The sequence below is a fragment of the Mauremys reevesii genome, linkage group 1 (genome assembly GCF_016161935.1).
Source record: "Mauremys reevesii isolate NIE-2019 linkage group 1, ASM1616193v1, whole genome shotgun sequence".
Lineage (NCBI taxonomy): Eukaryota > Metazoa > Chordata > Testudines > Geoemydidae > Mauremys > Mauremys reevesii.
The window spans coordinates 178152802-178175219 of record NC_052623.1 but is presented as its reverse complement, the minus strand read 5'-3'; the positions used below and the strand labels follow the sequence as shown (position 1 = coordinate 178175219).

At 39.1% G+C, this 22418-nt stretch overlaps 1 protein-coding gene across 1 annotated transcript in view; it reads right to left on the bottom strand.

Annotated features, from left to right (window-relative positions):
- Nucleotides 1–22418, bottom strand: part of TMPRSS15 (transmembrane serine protease 15) — a 90037-nt gene that overhangs the window by 23760 nt on the left and 43859 nt on the right. The window contains 5 exon segments of the mRNA XM_039544193.1: nt 7413–7545; nt 10436–10546; nt 12205–12345; nt 12819–12944; nt 14362–14451. Of these exon segments, the coding sequence (XP_039400127.1) occupies nt 7413–7545; nt 10436–10546; nt 12205–12345; nt 12819–12944; nt 14362–14451 (601 nt within the window).

Below are 22418 nucleotides of genomic sequence, written 5' to 3'. Positions count from 1 at the left end.
AGTCCACAGCCTCCTGGCTGGGGCAGACTGCAAGTAACAGTTTATAAGGGGCTCTGGCCCTCTGGCCAGGGTAGAGCACAAACAGTCTTTGGTGCAGGCCTCTCCGTCTAGAATGAGAATGAGTTTGCAGCCACCCCAGGTGTGAGATGGCAGAGCCTCATACCATGATTCTTTAATTGAATACGCATTTTAAATTTGATTGATTGAAAGAGATCCTGTAATAGGGCAAAAACGTGTGATCCTTTCTAACTCAAGTCAAAGCTCCCACTGACCTCTGACTATCTACTCAGTGCTTTTCTTCTCCTACATTTCTTGCTCTTTTTTTCAGCTAAATTAGAACTGACTATTTCTCCCTCTTGCTCCTCTATTTGACTATGCTGTCTGGATTACTGTTCTGGATTTCTCTCAATTTTTCTCTAGTCTTTGACACCTCCTCAAGGTAATAGCCCCCTCACTTCCTGAAAGCAAGTTTAAAGTGCTTCTCTGAATTAATCCTCAATAGTTTCTCTTGATTTATCAAATTACAGCAAGTTAGTTGACTACAGGTTTCTTACATTATTTTGTTGGAACACATAAAACTGTAAATTCCAAAAACATGTACTGGATTATAATCTGTTGAATAAAATACCACCTCATTAAAAATCAATGAAATGTCTTCGCTATTCTTTCTTCCTTTTCGGTAAAGATAAAAAGAAATAAAGTGCCTTTATTGGAAAGCTAGTATTGTAATAACTTTTATTTCATTCAGTAGAGCCAGAATTTCAGTTATAGAGCATTATTATCTCCATTATGCAAGAGAACATACACATGGTGATGCAGGCCATGTGTGCGTTGAAAGGTTTCAGGCAACTGTTCTGAAGAGATTCTTCTATTGTTCTGTCAAGTACTGATCAGCAGTTGGAAACAACAGAGAATAAATATGATTTAAAATGAAGCAAAAAGCCATACGCATTTACAAATATGTCCGCTCTTACCTTTGCTAATCCATACTCCTTTCTTGTATGATTTAATTTATTAACATAAAGGGCTGAATCTTAAAGTCTGGATTGGGGAATTTAATACTGGAACCTAAATTGATGAAAATAATCCATTGGAAGTTTCCCAAACTGTGATTAAATGCTTACAGTTAAAGAAAGGAAGGTCCAGGGTCCTTACTGAAATTTGGGAGATCCTGGTACAATGTCCTGCTTTTGCACAGACTTTCTGTGTAACCCTGGGCAAGTTGCCTTAGTTCCCCACCTTTAAAATGGGGAAAATAGCACATACCTATCTCATAGGGCTCCCCAAATTCTCTGCACTTATTAACAGTGGAGACTCTGGCTCAGAAGATATTATCAGGTCCCCAGGGATCTGAATTCCTGTAGTACTGACAGTATCAAGGATTGGGACAAGTGGGAACCTATGGATGATGGCTTTAGTACCAATGCAGCTGGCACCAAGCACTTGGTATAGGATTCCCTTGTTACCATAGATAGGTGAGCAGTCTTTCTGGTTATTGGTAATGAGTGTTGTTCAGGGATGGGCTTGGTCTTTTCAAGCCTATCTCCGCTGCTCTGGGTATGGGTACCTGAACTCTGTACTGAGTCTGTCTTAGATGTCTGACTCCTTTTTGCCTTTGCTATACTGGCCTCACTCAGGTCCGGCACAGACACCTTTTAGGACCTGAGGTCTCCGTAATCTTTTTGTGAGCTGGTGACAGATAACTTTTTGGAGATTTCCTCATCACATACTTTTGCTTAGAGGCAGATGTGGATGAGGACTTCGGCACCATAAATGTATTTGGTGTCATGGTACTGCCTACCTCTCTGCTGGTCTCTGGTGACTGAGATATCAATATGGATGGAGCACTAGCTGTACTGGGAGGTCTATGTACGGGGGGAGGGCTCTCTCCCAAATCTAAAGTTGGATGTAAATCTTGCTCCATCATAAGGAGTTTAAACTTAATTTCTCTGTTTTGGGGTGTCATAAACAAATAGTTAAGGGTTAATGTCTCTTTTACCTGTAAAGGGTTAAGAAGCTCAGTAAACCTGGCTGACACCTGACCAGAGGACCAATGAGGGGATAAGATACTTTCAAATCTTGGTGGAGGGAAGTCTTTGTTGTTGTTGTTCGCTCTCGGGACTGAGAGGGACGGGACATCAATCCAGGCTCTCCAAATCTTTCCGAATCTTACTTCAAACTTGTAAGTAGCCAGGCGAGGCGGATTAGTTTTATTTTTGTTTTTCTCAACTTGTAAATATTTCTTTTGCTGAGAGGATTTTACCTCTGTTTGCTGTAACTTTGAACCTGAGGCTAGAGGGGGTTTTCTCTGGGCTATATAAATCTAAGTACCCTGTAAAGTATTTTCCATCCTGATTTTACAAAGATGATTTTTACCTTTCTTTTTCTTTAATTAAAAGCTTTTTTTTTTTAAAACCTGATTGATTTTTCTTTATTTTAAGATCCAGGGAATTGGGTCTGGACGCACCAGGAGTTGGTGCGGGAAAGGAGGGGGGAATGGTTAATTTCTCCTTGTGTTAAGATCTAAGGGGTTTGGATCTGTGTTCCCCAGGGAAGTTTTGGGGGGACAGAAAGTGTGCCAGACACTGATTTCTGGCTGGTGGCAGTGTTACCAGATCTAAGCTAGGAATTAAGCTTAGAAGGGTCCATGCAGGTCCCCACATCTGTACCCTAAAGTTCAGAGTGGGGGAGGAAACCTTGACATGGGTTGATTTCCCCTTGAAGGAAGTGCAGATCTTGCACTTGCTGGGGGTATGAGAGAGAAGAGGTACTGGGAGAGTCTGTCACTTATTGGAATAACCTCACAGCAGGAGAGGCACCTCTTGAATCCTGGGAAAATTCTAGGCATTCTCGAACAAAACTAATGAAAATTTAACCCCTAGAAGGGAAAATCTCCTAGCTATGTAACTATCTCTATGAATGAAAAGATTTTTTTAAGAAAGAAAAGAAAAAACAAAAAGGAACAATTGTTCTAGAAACTATAACACTTTAAGACAAGGAATTATAAGATAACTAGCTGAGAAAAAGCTAAATATTAGAGAACAGGCACGCAGTTGACTCCATCTTGGGCCAAAGAAGGTTGAGAAGGAACTGAGGGCTGTTCGCCTGTGTGGGGCATGAGGATGTGTGGGGTACATGAGTGGAACAAATTGGCATGGCTACCAAAAATCTCTGATCAAAGGGACAGGGCACAAGCACAATGAAGTGGAGCATCTGCAGAGGTGCTATTCAAAGAAGAACTAACATAAGAATCTTAACATAATGGGGTTTGTTTTAAGATAAGTTTGCTGTGAAACTGCATGCCTAATATGCATATACAGTTACTATATTTGCATGCATCAATCAGGTAATTGTACATGCAAATTGCCATCATGATTTGTACATGCAGATACCTGATGTGTACACAAATGCAGTGATTGTTCAGGCAAAAACAACACACATTTCCTCAGCTAATGATGAAAAATAAGACCCTGAATATTTTCTTGAAAGGCTCCTGATTAGGTTGATTTTTGTAGTTTGCTTATTTATCACAAAGGAGCTTTAGGCTGTACTCTTGTTAGATCTCACAAGCTAAGATTTCACTTAATAGTTGGATGGGTGACATCCACTGAAAACCAGCCTGCTGCAAGAAATAGTGCTGGTTATTCAGTGATGCACCAGTGATGTCACTAGAATTGCTCCCAGTGTAAATGAGGCTAAAATATGGTACATAAAACTGCACTGTAAATGTTGAAAGTTTAAAAAAGCAATGCCTTCAGGATCTTACCACACAGGGAATCTCACATACCACTGATTTAAGCCATAGGTAATTTTAGAGTCACTGGGCCATAGGTGATAGGCCAAATTTTGTTTGTGCCCCCATTTTATGGCAGCAGCTCTGAACAGATCCTCTTCTTTGATGAAATTAAGAAAAGGAGAACATAGGCCATGAATTATGATAGACTGTGGAATAGTGGGGTATACCCTTTTGTCATAAAACTAGACTGGACAAAGTAATAGAAAATATACTGAACGGAGCAACCTGGCACTGGCAGGAGGATGGACAAAATGACCTAATAGGTCTTATACATGTTCAATTTCTTTGATTTTATTATTCAATCTGGCCAGGCCACTTTATTGAAGTATTTGCCCAACAGCAGGACCCACACACAGCTTTGACGGGGAGGTCAGAGCTTACCTGAGTTCAGTTTACTATGTTACAGTAGGTCTCTTTAAAGAGTAAGAATAGAGTTCAGGGAGACCATCTTCTAACTTCTCAAGTAGCAAGGATGACAGAGGAAGTTAATTAAGTCACACATACAGGGATAAGAAAGAGCTCAACTTCTTTTCCCTTGTAAGTTTGATGCCAGACAAAAACTGTCCTCAGGTCACTATCAAGGGAGTTGAATGTAAGAACACTCAGTCCTCTGACTTACTCCTCTTTGCCACTGTGGGAAGGCCAGACTTTTCTATTTTCATCGGTGGTTGGTCTTTTTCCTTCAGGCAATAAGTTGATGTGGGCCGACACCAAGTTTCCCTGTGGACCTTGATTGCTGAAGCTTACTCTTTTAAAAGATGTTCCTGCTTTAGAAGAGAAGCTGCTGCTGGCTCCTCTCTTCCCTCCCCACTGCGCTATTGAGTTTACATTTTTATATGTCTCCTTCTTTACAATATCCCTTTCAACATTTACAAATAAGTATTTTACTTCCCTACTGACTGCCTTCTTCCATGTAGGAAATTATTCCCCCTCTTTGTCCCTTATTCCCAGTTTTTCTAACATAGCTGAAATTAGCACTGCTTTTCTTGTTCACTTCTGCCAAGCGACAGCCCAAGCCAGATCACATAAACCAGTGGTTCTCAAAGCTGGTCCATCACTTGTTCAGGGAAAGCCCCTGGTGGGCCGGGCCATTTTGTTTACCTGCCATGTCCTCAGGTTCGTCTGATCGCGGCTCCCACAGGCCGCGGTTTGCCTCTCCAGGCCAATGGGGGCTGTGGGAAGCGGTGCAGGCTGAGGGATGTTCTGGCCGCCCTTCCCACAGACCCCATTGGCCTGGAGCGGGGTAAACCATAGGCTGAACCTATGGACACGGCAGGTAAACAAACCGGCCTGGCCCACCAGGGACTTCCCCTGAACAAGCAATGGACTGGCTTTGAGAACCACTGACATAAACTAGATTATTGTTGTTTCTGTGGTGCCCCCACCACCCAAAAACACAGTGTTTTTGGCAAAACTTCTCTAGCCATAGGGTGCATATTTTTTTTTTAAAGTGCAAAATTAGCTATTTCGAGAGCTGGTCAGGTCACAGTACAAGTTTTCATGAACAATTCTTCACTTTTTCACTACAATTTCCAATTTTGACTTTTTAAACAGTGGCGGAGCGGTTTTGAGAACCACTGTTCTAAAGAGCTACCATTACATATCCAAATAACTATAAAGGAGCACAGTAAGATGGGCCATTATTTCACAGAACACTGGTATATTACAAATGGACACTGGTGTTATTGGGCTTCTGTGATAGCTCTTGGGAAGTAAGGAGGATGAAGAGCCAATATTTTGATAATGGGGCCTAATATTTTGCCCATCCCTTAGTCGCTGAAGATCAGAGAGGAACCTGCAGAGGTAGGGGACAGGATACAATGGCAGGACTCTCCACCACTTGGAGCCCAGGAAGAGGTCCCCACTCAATGGTAGCTCAAATTTCACCTTACCAAGGCAGGGAGCATAGATTAAGGTTTCTACAGAGAACACAGGTGACTGTTACTTGGCATATCTTCACCACTCCTCCTCACTAACTTATTAAGGTTTGTTATTCTATTTGAAGAGTCCATAGCACTAACACTGATTAAAAGGTATATCCCAACAATACTTATCATTTCTTATTATGCTGCCAGTTCTACCATACTGAGGAATAAAAGACTGAAATGGTCTTTGTCTCATTTATAAAGCAGACTGAGCTCTCAGAAGAAGTATGTCTAATGGCTAAGCAGGATGATTGAGAATCAGGTAGAGATCTAGGTTCCCAGCTACTGGCTTGGTATGTGAGCGTAGGCAAGTCATATAACCTATATTTCTTCCTCTGTAAAATGAGTAAAACAGATGTTTTGTGAGGCTTAGTCAATATTTGCAAAGCACTAAATCAGAGTCACACTCTGAAGTCCATAATTAATTTTTATGCACTACTTATATATTGACCCCGTGTGAGCTGAAAGCACAACTCAGAATTATGTCTAGGACTCTCAGAATAGAACACAGACGTCTACTAATTGAGCTAAATAAGTGACTTAATTAGCTGACAGCAGTAGCACTTTGTCCGGTCTAGTTCTCCTACTAGTTTTTGAATGTTATGATTCCTGATGTCAGATTTGTGTCCATTTATTCTTTTACATAGAGACTGTCTGGTTTGGCCAAAAGAATAAATGGACACAAATCTGATATCAGGAATCATAACATTCAAAAACCAGTAGGACAACACTTCAGCCTCTCTGGTCACTCAGTAACAAACTTAAAGGTGGCAATTTTGCAACAGAAAAGCATCAAAAACAGACTCCAATGAGAAAGCGCTGAGCTTGAATTAATATGCAAACTAGGTACCATTAACTTGGGTTTGAATAGAGATTGGGAGTCGCTGGGTCATTACACATATTGAATCTATTTCTCCATGTTAAGTATCCTCACATCTTCTTGTCAACTGTCTAAAATGGGCCATCTTGATTATCACGACAACAGATTTTTTTCTCCTACTGATAATAGCTCATCTTAATTAATTAGCCTCTTACAATTGGTATGGCTACTTCCACTTTTTCATGTTTTCTGTATGTATATATATCTTCTTACTATATGTTCTATTCTATTCATCTGATGAAGTGAGCTATAGCCCACAAAACCTTATGCTCAAATAAATTTGTTAGTCTCTAAGGTGCCACAAGTACTCCTGTTCTTTTTTGCGGATACAGACTAACACGGCTGCTACTCTGAAACTTTTTTGACAGATGCAATAAAGAATATTGGAATGATCAAGCCTCAGGCGGTTCATTTCAAGAAAGTGCTATATATAACAGTTAGAGACTTTTCCATACCACAGAGATTTGGGTATCAGACTGGAAATCTCATGGGAAAAAAAAGGCTTTCTCATGAGATTTCTGGATTTCCTGGTTTTGGTGAGGTGAGAAACTGACAACATGGAGACAGCCTCTCTGGCAGTATTTCAGTTTTTCCAGTGTTTTATATCCAGCTAAAACCAGGAAATCCAAAGGGTAGTCTTTTTAATATATATTTTCCAAATCTCAAAACAATATCACTCTCCACACATATGTGAATGCTTCCTTTTCTGGACAATCCTGAAGTTGTTCAAACCAGCTAGAGAAGCACATGTTTCTTACACAATAGATGTGTAAATGAGATGCTGACAAAGACAATAAATAACATTACTTACCCTAGTCCTAGCAGTTGACAAACTTCATGTGAAATCTGCTCACTCCAGTAATCTGCACATGCTATATACCAATTATTCTCAATCCTGAACTGTACCAATCCATTGATGCTTAGAGAACCATTAAACAGACGCACTGTGAACAAAAACAGACATATGGATTGGCAGGTAGGCTTATAATACTGGAAATATAACAGACAGAAAGCCAGATTCACTAGTGCTGGCAGAGGGAAGTGTAAATTACACAGCCTAGCAGAATTGCCTAGGGCACTAACATTTGGGAGGTGGAGACCGTGGCGGCCGGATCTTAGGCCGCCCCGGTTGTCGTCGGTATTTTGGGGGCAGGACCTTCCACCGCCTAGGGCACCAAAAAAGCTGGTGGCGCTCCTGCCTCTGGCATTTATGACATGGGAGAGAGTTTTAATTTACAGCCAGGGGATCTCAGGAATCTTGTCAATGGAAGCTATTGAGTTGATGTGCCGAAGCAGCAAATGCTCCAGCCAGTCTATCCAAGGTCCCTTCCTAGCCAGTATCATCCTTTTTCAACCTATTGTACAATGATTTAGTGACCCAATTTTCACTAAAACCAATTGGAGATTAAGTTAAAACCAGAGGTGACTGAAAACTGGAATTTTAATCCAGTAAGAAATTCTGATATTTCAACATTTGCTTTCATCGTTAATTGGGACTAAAAGTTGAAATGTCAAATTTTTTCACAGAGCAAAAAGTTAAAAAAATATTCAGATGTTGAAATGCTTCATTTTGGTTTTCTTCAACATTAAACTGCATCTCCATGGCCTGCTGTGGAGGCTCACAGGAGCTGTAATCCGATTTAGCAGCCCTGCCCCTGGTGGAGAAGGATAGAATGAAGACTCCAAACTATGACTCTGGTCAGGCACTGCTGAAGCTCAGGCAGATGAAAATTATTGTCAGCCTGACCTGAAATGAACCATTACATTTCAATGTTCCCAATGGAAAAATCAACATTTCTCCCCCCCCCCATAAAATCAACATTTTCCTGTCAAAATTTCTGATTATGTAGAAACCACATTTTCCATTAAAAAAAAATCTGCTAAATATTCCTGACTGGCTGAATATAAAACAGCACACAGCAGAACTTTGAGAATGTCCTCTTCAGTATGCAATTAGTATCATCCTTCTGGTATTCATATTGGTGAAATATATCATTACAAGGTAGAGATGATGTATAGTAACTAGTGACTGGCAAACTTAAAACATCAGGAAGCTTGGATAAGCCCAGAAAACATTAGAGGCATCTGCACTGGGATAGCTCCGTTTCCCTCTCTTCTGTATCAATCAGATCTTTCTGCCTTCCTTTTGACTCTATTCCTCTCTTCTCCTTGAATATCCCCTTGAAATTCTTTATCTTCCCATGAACTACAATTCTCTTTCCCCCATCTCCAACAAGCATCTGTAATCCCTGATTCACATATGATTCTTAATAGATTCTCTTATTTTGGTAATGTTGGTAAGGGAAGCAGGGAGTTCTGATACTGGACCCCAAAACAACTGCTACTCTCAGTCTTCAATATATTAACAAGCTTCTCTAGGTGAGACAGGGCTTAGAATATGTTGACTTTTTTATGACCCCTGAGAAGCCTCAGGAACTAGATTATTTGAAGATGGCAGCTAGTTTAGCTTGATTGCAACAGCTGATGAGATCTTGAAATGGATTTCAGCAAAATTAGGATAAATTTTGGGGACTAAATGGGGGCTAATTGACTTTTCACTTCTTTTTGAGGCTTAGACTGAGGTTAAGGCTAGTTCTTGTGGGGTTTTTTGTTTTGTTTTGGTAACAGCTCACTCAGCATTAGATTCTAACTCAATGGAAGGTGTTAAAGCAATCTGTGCCAAAAACATCTCTTTGGGATCAAGTACATAATAACAGAGCAGGAAATGACTGCTTTATCCATCTTTTAAATCTGCAATATAAATGGTTGAAAATCTTTTTCAGCTATTCTTAGCTACATAATTATATTCACAGATTTTCCTGTAGGTGAAGGCTGCAGGTCAGTTTATTTTAGGAAATTAGGGGGGAAAAAAAGACAATGACATTCTCACACTCAAAAATAACACATTGAAATAATGGAAAGAGTCAAATTCTGCTTTCGGATGCATGCACACAGTTCCAGTTTAAGTCAATGGGAGCTGCCAGCACACGTCTATGGTCATATCTTGGCCCTACAAGTCGTCTTTAAACCAACCAAAGGCAACAATTTGTATCTGAGTCTAAAAGCCTACCCTTAAATGTTCCCATTTGTGGTCTACAGAACTTTGTCAGAAATAGCAATTTCATTTTTTGCCAGACCCAACATGATTTTAACATAGTTTTTGCATATAAATTGTCATTTGGGGGCCATTATATCCATTTTACATGAAACTAAACTATGTACTGTGGATTTAATTTTTATTATCTTCACTGATGGTAGCATGACAGCAGCTGTTGCTCTTGTTGTCATGGTAACCTGCACACATGAGCAGCTGTGAAAAGCAGTCAAATGCTGCTCCAACACCTGTATGAGACAGAGCCTAGGCAAGCTCCGTGGGTCAGGTATGGGAGCAGTGGTTTACAAGCAGTAACCAGCAGTCAGACTGGTTTTCTTAGAAGAGAAATCTGCCTGTTTACTGTGGTAGAATTAACTACACAACTGAAAAAGGATATTCTCCTGGCATTTTAAGTAGTCTACACTTCAAAGTATTGAGAACACTCCCTGCTTTCACAGGCATATTTGCCCGTTTAGATGCAATGTCACAGAATGACTCACTTTGTTTTCTCTCTCTCAGACTTCAAGCCAGACCTTCAGCTTGTGTAAATCGGCACAGCTCCATTGAAGTAAATGGAGCTATGTCAATTTATATCTGCAGAGGTTCTGACTCTTTACATTTGTTCTTTCTTGAATGGTTATTTCCTTTAATAAAAAAGTAATATAATAAAATAAAAGAAATGATCATTATTGAAAATACATGTATTGCTCTTTGGGTACGAGGAAAACATTAACACTTACCACACTCTGCTTCATCAGAGCCATCTTTACACTGCCATTGTTTGTCACAAAGGTTAGCCAGGGGTATACATTCCCCACTTCCACACTGATAAGCATTGGGTTCACAGGGTTCTGCAGAAAGATGAAGGAAACAAAAGCATAATTACAGAGTAAGACTAATTACACAGATCATCCAACCCAACTGAAGGGACAAAACTGTGAATCTAGTGGTAAAATGGGCAGGGGCTCTTCACTGGTATCTTATTGTTATGGAAACACATGGGTTTTTTAAATTAATTTATACAAAGAAGTTAAATGGAAATAACTATATGCTAGTTACTGCTGTTTTATTGTTAAATACGATACATATCTGAGGGGTGAAAAAGGAACGAAGCCTTCAATGGGTTTAGGACTTCAACCCACGATTTTCAAAAGTGACTAGAGATTTTGGATATTGGGTGCTCTTCACTTTCCATAAATCAGGCCTCTTTAAGGCATCTCAAAACTGGGCACCCAAATCTGGAGGCACCCCAAATCATGAGTCACTTTAAAAAAAATCTTGTTTGGGGAGAAATATTGCGGAGGGGCGGGGGATAGGAAGAAAGGGTGCATGCACCAAGCTAGGTGTAATCTAGTTCAATCAATTGCATACCAGAAGGTTACATTCCTTCAGAATATACGGCTACATTTGTTTTCTCTAGTTAATATAATTTTTTTGAATTACATTGCTTACAGATTGAATTAGGGAGCAAGCAAATGGAAAAAATTGCCTATTCTATTGACAAACGTTTACTTCAGTTTACTTTGCCTTTCTGGCTATGGTAGCTGAAATTTTATACCTTTGTTTAAGGTGAATCCATTGTTTTATCTTTTGGTAAAATAAGTGATATAATACCAGGTTAGAGTCATACAAACACATATCTGGCTTTTGACACAATTTTGATTAAAACAATTATACACGTTATACACACAATGGGCCAGGTTTCCAAAACTTCTTTGGATCAGATTTTCAAGTGTTCAGCACCCAAAATTAGGGCCAAATTTTCAAAATAGCTCAGCTGCTGCTCACTGCCAAAATCTTTTGAACCGCTTTTGGGAAGAGCAGTTACGTGCCCATTCCCAGTAAACAAAAAGGACAGGATTTTTAAAGGCATCTTAAAATATAGGTAGGCACCACATAGGATTTTCAAAAGTGCCTACGCACCTAACTCCCATTGATTTCAATGGAAGTTAGGCACCTAGACACTTTTGAAGTGGGAGTTAGGTGCCTAGGCACTTCTGAAAATCTCGTATTTGCACTGTTACACACCTAAATACCTTTCAAAAACTGGCCCATAATTACTGTGTACACTAATCTGTTCTAATTTATCAGCCCATGATGGACCAAAATGACTCACAAAGCACTATTCTGATTATTGGGCATGAACATAATTAATATGTGTCGGTAACTTTCCATATATTTATTTTTCTAAAAAAAAAAAAACCAACCAAAAACCGCCCCCCCAAAATAAAATAATGGCAAACATGAAAATACTGAGTCAAATTCTGCCCTAAATTCAGTGGCACTGCACAGAGTTCTAGACAGTTCAGAATTTGGACAAATTTAATATTCTGTTTAAATGATGTTATAGTGACAACAGCTGTCCATGATCAGATAATCCAAAGGTTAGACCGACGTGCTGCATACTGCTTTTGCCATTCCCAATTTCATATCAATTTTTCTACAATCTTAACTTTGTTAGAGCATAATTGTGTCTGCTTAAATCCAGCAGATTGCTTACTTTACTCACCAGGCATGCCAAGATTATAACCAGTAGTGAAATTTGCAAGAAATCCTTTCTGAGTTCCAGATTTGTCAGTAATGAAGAGCACTGTCATCTGGTTAGTGGTAGAGAAGACATCTGGAACAGGGTTTCGTCCTGTATAGACAGCTATTCTCAAGAAAAAGATGAGTACATTGCAATGGTGGGTTAGATGATTTTCATTTAGATGGATTGTCAGATGTTTTTGGATGCCATAGGATGAAAGATATTGCTGTTCAAATTAAGAGATAGAAACAGCAACATATAGGTAGTAATTATTTCCCAAGCCTCCTACATCCTTGCAGATGTTTATAACAGGGAAGGTATATATTCCAAACCTGATACATTAATATAGCAACACAAGCCTTGATCCTGTCAACACTTACATGTGCGCTGAGCTACAATGGGAGTACTCCTGTGTGGAAAGTTAAGCACATGCATAAGTCGTGACAGGATTACATAAAGTAAATGAATCCTTATGCCTTCTCATTAACTCCCAAGTCTCATGGATCATCCCAAAATACAGGTAAAAATAGAGATGACCAATTCCTTTTCCATCATGTTGATCACAGTGCTAGAATCATGCCTGATGTAGTACTTGCCTAAAAACAAGGAATCTTCTCCTCTTCCATCTCTGATTTCAACTACATCATAGATATTTTCCAGCTCAAAATATAGAAAATGAAGCTGAATGTTTTTCCCTTTTCCAGCATTTAAATACCACACACCTAGAAAACAACACCAATTAAAACAAACAAAAACAAACACCCTGCTCCCCACACATGTACTTTATATTTACTATAGTATTTGCATTTTGACAGGCCATGAGGGAAAAGATCTTGGGTAAAATTTTCAAAAGCATTTAAGTGATTATGAAGCCTAAATCCTATTTTCATCAGTTACTAAGGGTCATATTTTTAAAGATATTTAGGGGCCTGATTCCAAATGATCTTTCTTGGCACTTAAATCCTGTGCAACTTGGTATCGGCATTATTTAAGAGAATTATATGACATAAGTCTGGCCATTCGAATTATGCTCCTTCTATGGAAAAAGCCTTTGCAGCTTGGGGTGTATTAAAGGGAAAGATTTGTTTGACAGAAAACAAACAAACAAAAAAAGATTACATGTGCTCTTTTCTCCACAAAGTGAGAACTCATGTAACCAGAGTTGCCAAAGGACACATATACAGCAGCAGAAGTAGGATGTAACTGACAATCTTTTTCTGCGCATCATGCAATTCTCAGAATGTCTTGAGTCCTATACTAAGATCCCAATTCAACAAGGTAATTAAGCCTATACCTAACTTTAACCATGGCCTCACTACCAGTGACCTCAATGTGACCTCAATGTGACTACTGCACATGCTTAAGTCAGGCATGTGATTAAGCATCTTGTGGAATTAGTGTCTGAAAGTAGGATACCATACCTTATTGTGACAACCCCCGCCCCCAAGGATTTGATTTCATGTGATTAACACACCAGAGAATTCACACAGCTCTCCTACAACAACTGAATAAAATTTAAATTTAATTGAAAAGCAACAACAGTGCTTTCTTCTTCACTTCAAGTATCAGTAGCAAATATTGTACATTATCAAAACATTGTGGGCCTGATTTTCTTCTGACTTGCTCCAGTTTTACCTTGGTGTAACTCCATTAACTTCAGTGGTGTAACTCCTGATTTACACCACTGCGAGAAGAGAACCTCCAGTCAAAACCACTCACAAAATACACATAAATGTTCTTCCTCGTAAAATATTTTAAAATTAATTATTTTATAGGAGGTGTGATTAAAATGCTGCCTGTAGGTCACATACATCAAGCTGACATAGAGTTCTCCAGCGTGGCCCGTTGCTACCCTCACAGCTTTTAGACAGAAATACAGCCTATAAAAACTACAGCTCCTATATTGCTGTGGTGTGTGCACCAAAACTGAGAGTGGGTGCAATCTTCTTCACAATTTATCAGCTAGCTACCATACAGTACCTCAGCCTCGTGGCAAATTGCCAACATGACCCTCAATTAACAGTCATCCAATTACACAGCAAGGTTTCTTCTCCTTTCTCACAGCACATAGTTCCTATAATCTATTTCCATTTTTATTGTACTAATCCTCCTTGAAGATCTGGGGGAGGGGAGACTTACAGGAGGCTTTGTGGGGGTAGTTGTTCGGGAAATTTTTAGAGCTGAATGTAGTATTTGGTTCCCACAGTTCAAATGGTCCCCCGCAGTCAGCTGAAAGAGAAAGCATTTCAGAAATATGTCACCTACTGCCTGTTTGTGCAACCAATTGCCCAGAAAGATCATGTTCCAGTCAGTAAAATTACAGGTCATACATTTAATGGTCACTTAATGGTATTTCCTTCTGCTTTATAGACCTGGAAAGAACAGCAACATTTTTATAAAGAGAATGAACTGCTTTCAACTTTACAGTAACAGTATAAAGGTTCATAGCCAGATGGTGCTATTAATACACGATCCTGAACCATGGGGCAATACACGATCCTGAACCACGGGCAGCGAGGAGTCAATCTACTCCAGTGGGAGCACTAAGTCTCAGGGAAGCAGAGTATCTAACAGAGCTCCTAAGGAATACAGCAGCCGCTCCTTTCCTTAGGAAGATATAATATGCACTACTGTCCAGGGCCAGTCAGCTCTACTGGCTGATGCAGAGGTGGACAGTACCAACCAAAAGCTTTTTTGTAGATTCGATTGCTTATGTGGTTCTTGTGTGCTGCAAGTGTGACCACTCTTGGTGAAGTCCTCCCCTTGAACTTTGGCAAAGGAAATGGTCATGATCTGTCCCTTATTTGTTGATCAAGGATTCCTAAGGGCATTACATGAGAGCAAATACATTAAAGACAGTTTTAAATGTACACTGTATTGTTTGGCTGTACAATATTTTAAATGACTGTTATTCAAGAATTACAACAACCCCCCCCATAAAAATTAATGTAAACCTTGGAATTTTAGTTAGCAACATCTCTGTCATGTACTCTCTTTCTAAATGTCTTTGTATTTGATTTGCTAGCCTGGGAAAATACTGGATGCTCTTAGACACACCAAAGATACTTTCCTTTCTTCATCCACTGAATAAATTGTTAATGGAGACCATGTGGAACTAAAATGGCAAAGTGGGCCAGATAATTTGCCATTAAAAAATCTGACAAATATGAATATGACAAATTTTTAATATATTTGAAAAATAACGCCAAGAAAAAATTTTGGGAAAAGATTTAATGATTTTTCATTCAACTTTGGCCATAATTAAAACATTAACCTGCCACAACATCTTGCATGATTCCCTATACTTCTGTATTGCACACTTGTTTAAGTACTATAGTAAGATTCTAGGGCTGACATTTTCAAAGTTGCCTAAGGAATTTGGATACCTAATTCCCAAAGGGAATTGAGTTTCTGAATCTTGTAGGCAGCTTTGAATGTCTCAGCCCAAATGTTTGCATCTGAAAATACAGAACCAATTTTGGTCTTGATGAAAATGAACACAACTCCCATTGTCTTTCAAGGAGCTACTCATGCTTACACTAGGTCTGGACATGGCCAACAGTGCTTTATTGTATTCAATTCTTGAGGGATACAAGCTGATTATGAGAAATATAAAATTACAGTGAGCTATTCCAGAGCATCCCGTACCATACTGTACTGCCAATCACTGGTATTACTAGTAAAAAGGAAAAACCTGCCAATCCTTGGTTAAGGCCATGCAGAGGATGGGAACAAGGGATGTAGGCTGTGCAGTGAGCTCCTGATCTCTAGTGCCAGCAGAGGGGAGGATAATTCCAGATGATGATGAGAGGGAGAAGAGAAATGTGCTTTCAGGGGAGGCTCTAGGCCCCAGCACGCCAAGCATGTTCTTGGGGCGGCATGCTGCGGGGGGCGCTCTGCCAGTCCCCGAAGGGCGGCAGGCAGGCAGCCTTCGGTGGCATGCCTGCGGAGGGTCCGCTGGTCCCGCGGCTCCGGTGGACCTCCCGCAGGCACGCCTGTGGAGGGTCCGCTGGTCCTGCGGCTTCGGAGGAGCCGCGGGACCGGCGACCGGCAGAGCGCCCCCCACGGCATGCTGCTGTGCTTGGGGCGGCGAAATGTCTAGAGCCGCCCCTGTGTGCTTTGGAACTCACTTTAGTGCTCATCCAAAAGGATAATTTGCAATCCCCTCTATTGCAAACTACTAACTGAAGCATGCACCCAAAAAATCCGGGACCTGACTCTACCTCCAAACTGGTGGATCCTGCCCTATGAGACTAGTGTGGCAGCAGATGCACTAACCAAGCCCTGTGAAAAGCTTAGAATTATTATTAGGAATTATTATAATTGTGTTCAATAAAGCACTAGGAGGGTATCCATCCCTACTCCTGTGCAGATGCATTGGTGGGTGAAAGGAAGAGTTCCTCCTCAGTGAGCCCATGAAACACAGGGAAGAATTTAGCCCAGTGCACTTAATAGTACAAATTTTCTAATCTAACCTTATAGAAAAGGCTTTAGCAATGCTTTCAATAGACCTTCTGAACCTATTTGTGTGTGTGCCTCCCCCGACAAAGAACATTTCCTCAAGCCATGAGATTTTCTCTCTCCTCTGTTTTCTATGCAGCTGCTTTCCTCAGGGCATGAGAGGGAACCTAGCTGTCTTGCTTGGCAGTGCATAAAACTAGCCTTGTCCTAATTTTAAGATGAATAATTTAACAGACCACAATTGGATTATGGTCTCAAAAAGAGACCACTGAAGATGTGCCATTATTATTATTCCTATAGAGCCAAAAGTGTGCATGCCACCATTGGCAGTACGTAGCACCATTTGCTGATGTGAGCTTTCATTTGTTTTATGACACTGCACTCTTCCTTCATTCCTGGACACACAGCTAGAACAGAGGACTCAGGTCAGGAGACTTAGGCCCAACTTTTGCTTCACTGTGTGACCTGGAGCAAATCATTTCACCTCTCTATACCTCAGTTTCCCCATATGTAACATGGAGATGGTAATACTTATCCACCTTTTTAAAACACTTCCAACTTTTGGATGTAAAGGGCTATGTACGTGCAGGGTATTATTATAGTGTGACTATACTGAACAAGTGTAGGGGTTACGTATAAAGGGTTTTTTTAACAGAGAGTTTTGAGAGCTCTGCGCGTGTATCTTAGCCTTTCAAAATATATTTTAATGAAATATGTTAAGGTGAGTAGTCAGGACCTCATGCAAATACATCCAGACTTCAGTGGCATTAGTGAGCCTGCCAAAATGGTTAGCACTCGTAGTATTTATACACCAAATGGAAGAGTTTCAAAAGGGTCATTGCTTTTAAATATTTAAGAGCTACTATTTTAGATAAATTTCAAGTATAATTTCACATTAAACAGCTGGCTAGTAAGATATCTTTTATTCTTGGTCTAGCAAGATATATTACGAGCTGTCTAGAGACAAATGATGGTAAGGAATTGGCAGAAGCACTTACAGTATCTGCCATTCTAATTATGATTATACCATTTACACTAATGGTGGTCCAGCTATTTAGAAAAGATGGTATGTATTCTGTAATAAAGCAACAAAAGACTTGTATTATAATGGATCTTTAGTATCCCTGATATGCAGTGTTATTAGATAAAAGGGCCACAACTACAGAACAAGCGTACAATGGGTGATAGTTGAATTTCTCAAACACTTATGTCAGTTACTTTCACTTCATTGGATACCTATTAGCTCATTCACATAATCTTTCTAAATGCTAAAACTAGCCATTTGTCTTTTCCATGGAACAATTTTTCTCATGAGTTATGATCTGATAAAAAACCTTCTCTATGCACAAGACATATACTAATTGTGTGTGCGTGTACATATGTGTAAATATTAGAATATTTGAAGTAATTATATGTATAATCCTCTTGGTTGAAACTGGCTGTTTCTCTAATAATGCTATTTTATCCGCACAGGATAAAAATTTTAGATCCAGCAGCTTGAACAGAATGCACCATCCTGCACACCAAGAAAAAAACATCCAATTAAAGATTTTGGCTAAAAAAAAAAGCTACATTTGTATATCAGTCACCAATTCTAAGGTTTATGATTAATGTCAATTGACTAAGAAACTTTCATGCCTTAATTTCTTATGGAGATGAGGGATTTGGAAAAACAATACATATTGCAATATTCTGCTTGCTTAACAATATCTGATCTTTGTTTGTTTTACAAGATTTTATCTCTACTAACACTCATTGGGCCAAACTTTGTTCTTAGTCACATCCCATGCAACCCCACTTAAGTCAGTGGGGTTTCCTTTTAACTATAGGCAGAAACTGAGCTGCTGTCTTTGAGGATGTGAAACTTACATTGTCAAAACTATAAGGGACCATCAGAAATACTTGGAGGTCATTCTCCATTAGTGACTGGTGCCCCTCCAAAAGTTATTAAATTCATTTCACAGAAGCATCCAAACTTCTGGCATCAAAATACATTTACCTCTCTAGTCTGCAAAACTGAACTAAAAATCCCCTGACAAGAAGCTCTATTAAGTGTAGAAAAAGCCCAGATGAAAATGGCCTTTATTGAGATATGTCATCATTTCCATTTGACAAACTTCATCTGAAGAGCTAAAGATGAGAATGATAATGAAGGAAAGGTAGTAAAACATTTCTAGATTTGGGAGCGGAGGGAAGGCAATTTTATTTGGACTTTTGGTGGAGTTCCCACTGGGTTATTTATTTATCATTTCTATTCAAAATCTGTATCAGTGTGATTCTGGTGTGTGAATCTTTCTGAGTCATCATGCATTGTATGTAAACATGTTTTTATGAAAACACCTTTGGGGATTTTTCCCAGTGATTTTGGGATATCTTATTCTATGATTTGATTCTGTGGATTTTTCTTTTGGGGAATGTCCTTTTCTTTTGTTGTTCAGAAGCAAACCAAAACCCAAGATTTTGTAAATGCACAGTGAGACAATCTCAACAGACATTAGTATGACTCAGCTAGTGAACAGGAGTCACATGAAGACAAGAGGTGAAATTTTATTGATAGAAAAAATCCTTAAACATTTGATACTCTATTTTTTTTAGGCACAGTGATAAAAGATGATTTATGTCTGAAATGTATTGTTGCCATATCTTTTAAGTATACCTCATTTTGAGCGATTTTACTTATTTTTGTCCTGGAGTTAACTATGATTAACACAAATTTGGTGTCTCCTCACTCCTATTGTTGACAATTATTTACAACAAAAATAAAGAACATTGAAATTGAGGTTACAGGAAGAGTCATTTACCCTAAAGGAAGGACTTCCACTATACTGTAATTTTCTTGCATGGATAATTATTTTGTGTACCTAATTTTGGTCTCTGCCACTCATTGCATTCCACATTTGGGCCTCAGTGGTTAGAGAGGGATGAGCATTGTAGAAGGGCAAACAGTGAAAGAATGTGATCTTAATTACCTAATATGCAGAGCAATATATTTTTCATTGCAAGTTTAGCAGAATTAAGCAGTGAATTCCTCCACAGCCATTTAGAGACTGCCTGCACAATAGGAAAATTCCTGCTGAGATTGTCCACAAAATTCTCGCAGGAGGAAGCTCTGGGATATAAGGAATGGCTTAATATTTTCCTTTGATGGCCCCACTAAATGGGTTCCTATTTGACTATTATTCTTGGCAAGAAATGTCAAAAGCTCTAAAAGAGAAAAAAATAGTGCCAGTAGTCTCACAACACATACATTTTATGCAGAAATTATGTAGAGTTAGAAAATATGTCAAGTTAGAGTTATGGTTCCAAAGGTTCATAGGGAAGTCCACTTTCTATAGATAGGATCAACAACAGTGATGACACTGGCATTCTATTATGAAACACACACACAGAGATATTTCAGCTGATAATTGGCTTTCTGAACCAATATCATCTGATGGTTTTAGCAGAGCAACAACAGCTACCTTAAAATGGTATGGCTTGTTGTTGCTTCGGGCAAAATTTGATCTTGTGAAGTCTGAGCATAAGACACATTCTCACAATCCTCTAAGTGCTACCCTGGCAAGGAAATACAGTAGAAAAGTAATTGATTTTAGTCATGTCTGGAAAAATATTGGCAAAATCATTAGTGGTCTTTATAAAAAATAAAGTATTATGCAGTTATTTTGGACTTTATGCTTGATGCTTGTTACCAGTAACAAACTGCACTCAACACTCATTTTTTTCCACTGATGACGACACTACAGCAGACATGCCAAACATGCGAAAAACCCCACAGAAATTGGGCTTGTTTTTGGCTTAATTGGCTTGTGAGTTGCTTGACGACTAGTTTTTGGCTTGTAGCTTGTTGCTTGCTATTGTTTCTTCTTCTTTTTTTTTTATCATCTCCCAGCAAGCAGGGGCAAGGGGGGGAGAGAGTCAGGGTGCACATCATAGTCCGAGACTGCACGCCGGGGGGATCTAGTCACATAGAATGTTGGGGTTCTTAGGGACTGGCTTGTTTGGGCCTTGTTTTGAAATGGGATTAGCTTGAGTTTTGGTTTATTGTGAAAGTCAGGGTGCTTATTTACCGCGTGACAGTTGGCAACTGTGCACTACAGGAGAAGGTTTTCTGAGCACTTTTGAAGACAGCTCTATTAATTAATCTAAATGGGCCCAGCCCTGAATCCCTTACTCACATAAAGTTCCCTTGTGCACTGGCCATAATCATAATCTAGATGGGTACAACCAACTCAGTTGCAAAAAAACTCTTAGTCATTTCCACTCTATTTGTGTGCTATGCTCAGTGTCAAAAAAGCTACCGAAATGCTTGGCATTTCAATAGCGTTTTGTGATACTAAAAAAGTCAATGCCACATTTTACTGAAGCATAATGTCTAGCAGAAGAAATTGACTCAACTCAGATTCCTCTCATCTCTTGTTTTCTAATGTGACATTTGTAATGAACTCAGTATCAGTAATAAACTTGCACAAAGTCCATCTTTGTAGTGCAATATTACTTTGAAGCACTCAGGACTTTTGACAGCTTAAAGAGTAGATAATTTTTAGTATACCTTAGATACAGGAATGCAACAAGAAAGCAAACAAGGTATGCCCATAGTTTTCTACCATCCTGTGTCCGCAGAAAGCATGCTTTATTTTCACTATGAAGGACAATCAGGGTGCTCACCATCAATTCCATGCTGAACATATGCATTATATGTTACTTGTTGGTCTTGATACTTTAGATAAATGATTTAATATTTCAACTGCAGAAATTTTCAGTTCTTGTGTGATGGCATAGGAAAATGGATAAACCTCAGCTTCAGAAATGTAAAAACAACGAGGAGTCCTTGTGGCACCTTGGAGACTATGCCACAAGGACTCCTCGTTATTTTTACTGATACAGACTAAAACGGCTACCCCTCTGAAACCTTCAGAAATGTATTATAGATTTAAAACCAGGTCAGCACATGGCTGTCAGTGGTAAAACAGAAATCTTATACTGATTCCATCATCCCACAGATGGAACTGCTCAGTGTGTTGGTCATTTATCGACCATTAGAACATCCTTCAATGTTCTTTTGCATTATTTTAAAAACTGGTGGAAGTTTACTCATGTGCTTCAATCTTAAAAACTTTCAACTTCTAATGCTGCTCAAATGGAAAAGTATGTATCCGGATTGAAATTAATTAAGATAGCTTCTTCACACACCTCCATGAACCAAGAACAATCTGTGTTCTCACTCAGTGAACACCATATTGCTAGATAATATTATTGAAAACTCACTGAGAATTTTACATAAATGAAGGCCTACAAAGCAAAGAACTAAACTAATTTATTATGGTGATTAATATTAATTTGTTGTCCAAGTTTAACTTTGGACACAGAAACTTTTTGTTGAGGTTTCCTTTCCTCTTATATTCATTGCAAGGAAGGTTTAAAATTAATCTTTTATCATATAACCAGAAAGTTTTAGTTTGCTTTCCTTTACTGATGCTTTACATTTAGAGGTTATGGGATTTTTAGTGGAATGTCAATATTAGTAAACAGTACTTTGAGTAATAGGAAACCCAGCCAATAAATTACCCCCGTTATTTTAATTTCAGACCATCATTATTTACTATATGTTGTCAAGTTAGCAACTAGAAGGATTTATAAATGACAGTAAATCCAGTATGAAACAGGATTCTTGTGAACTTATTGTTCATTTCAATTATTTCAGACCTTCTGGGCACACACAAAGTTTTTTTCTTTTT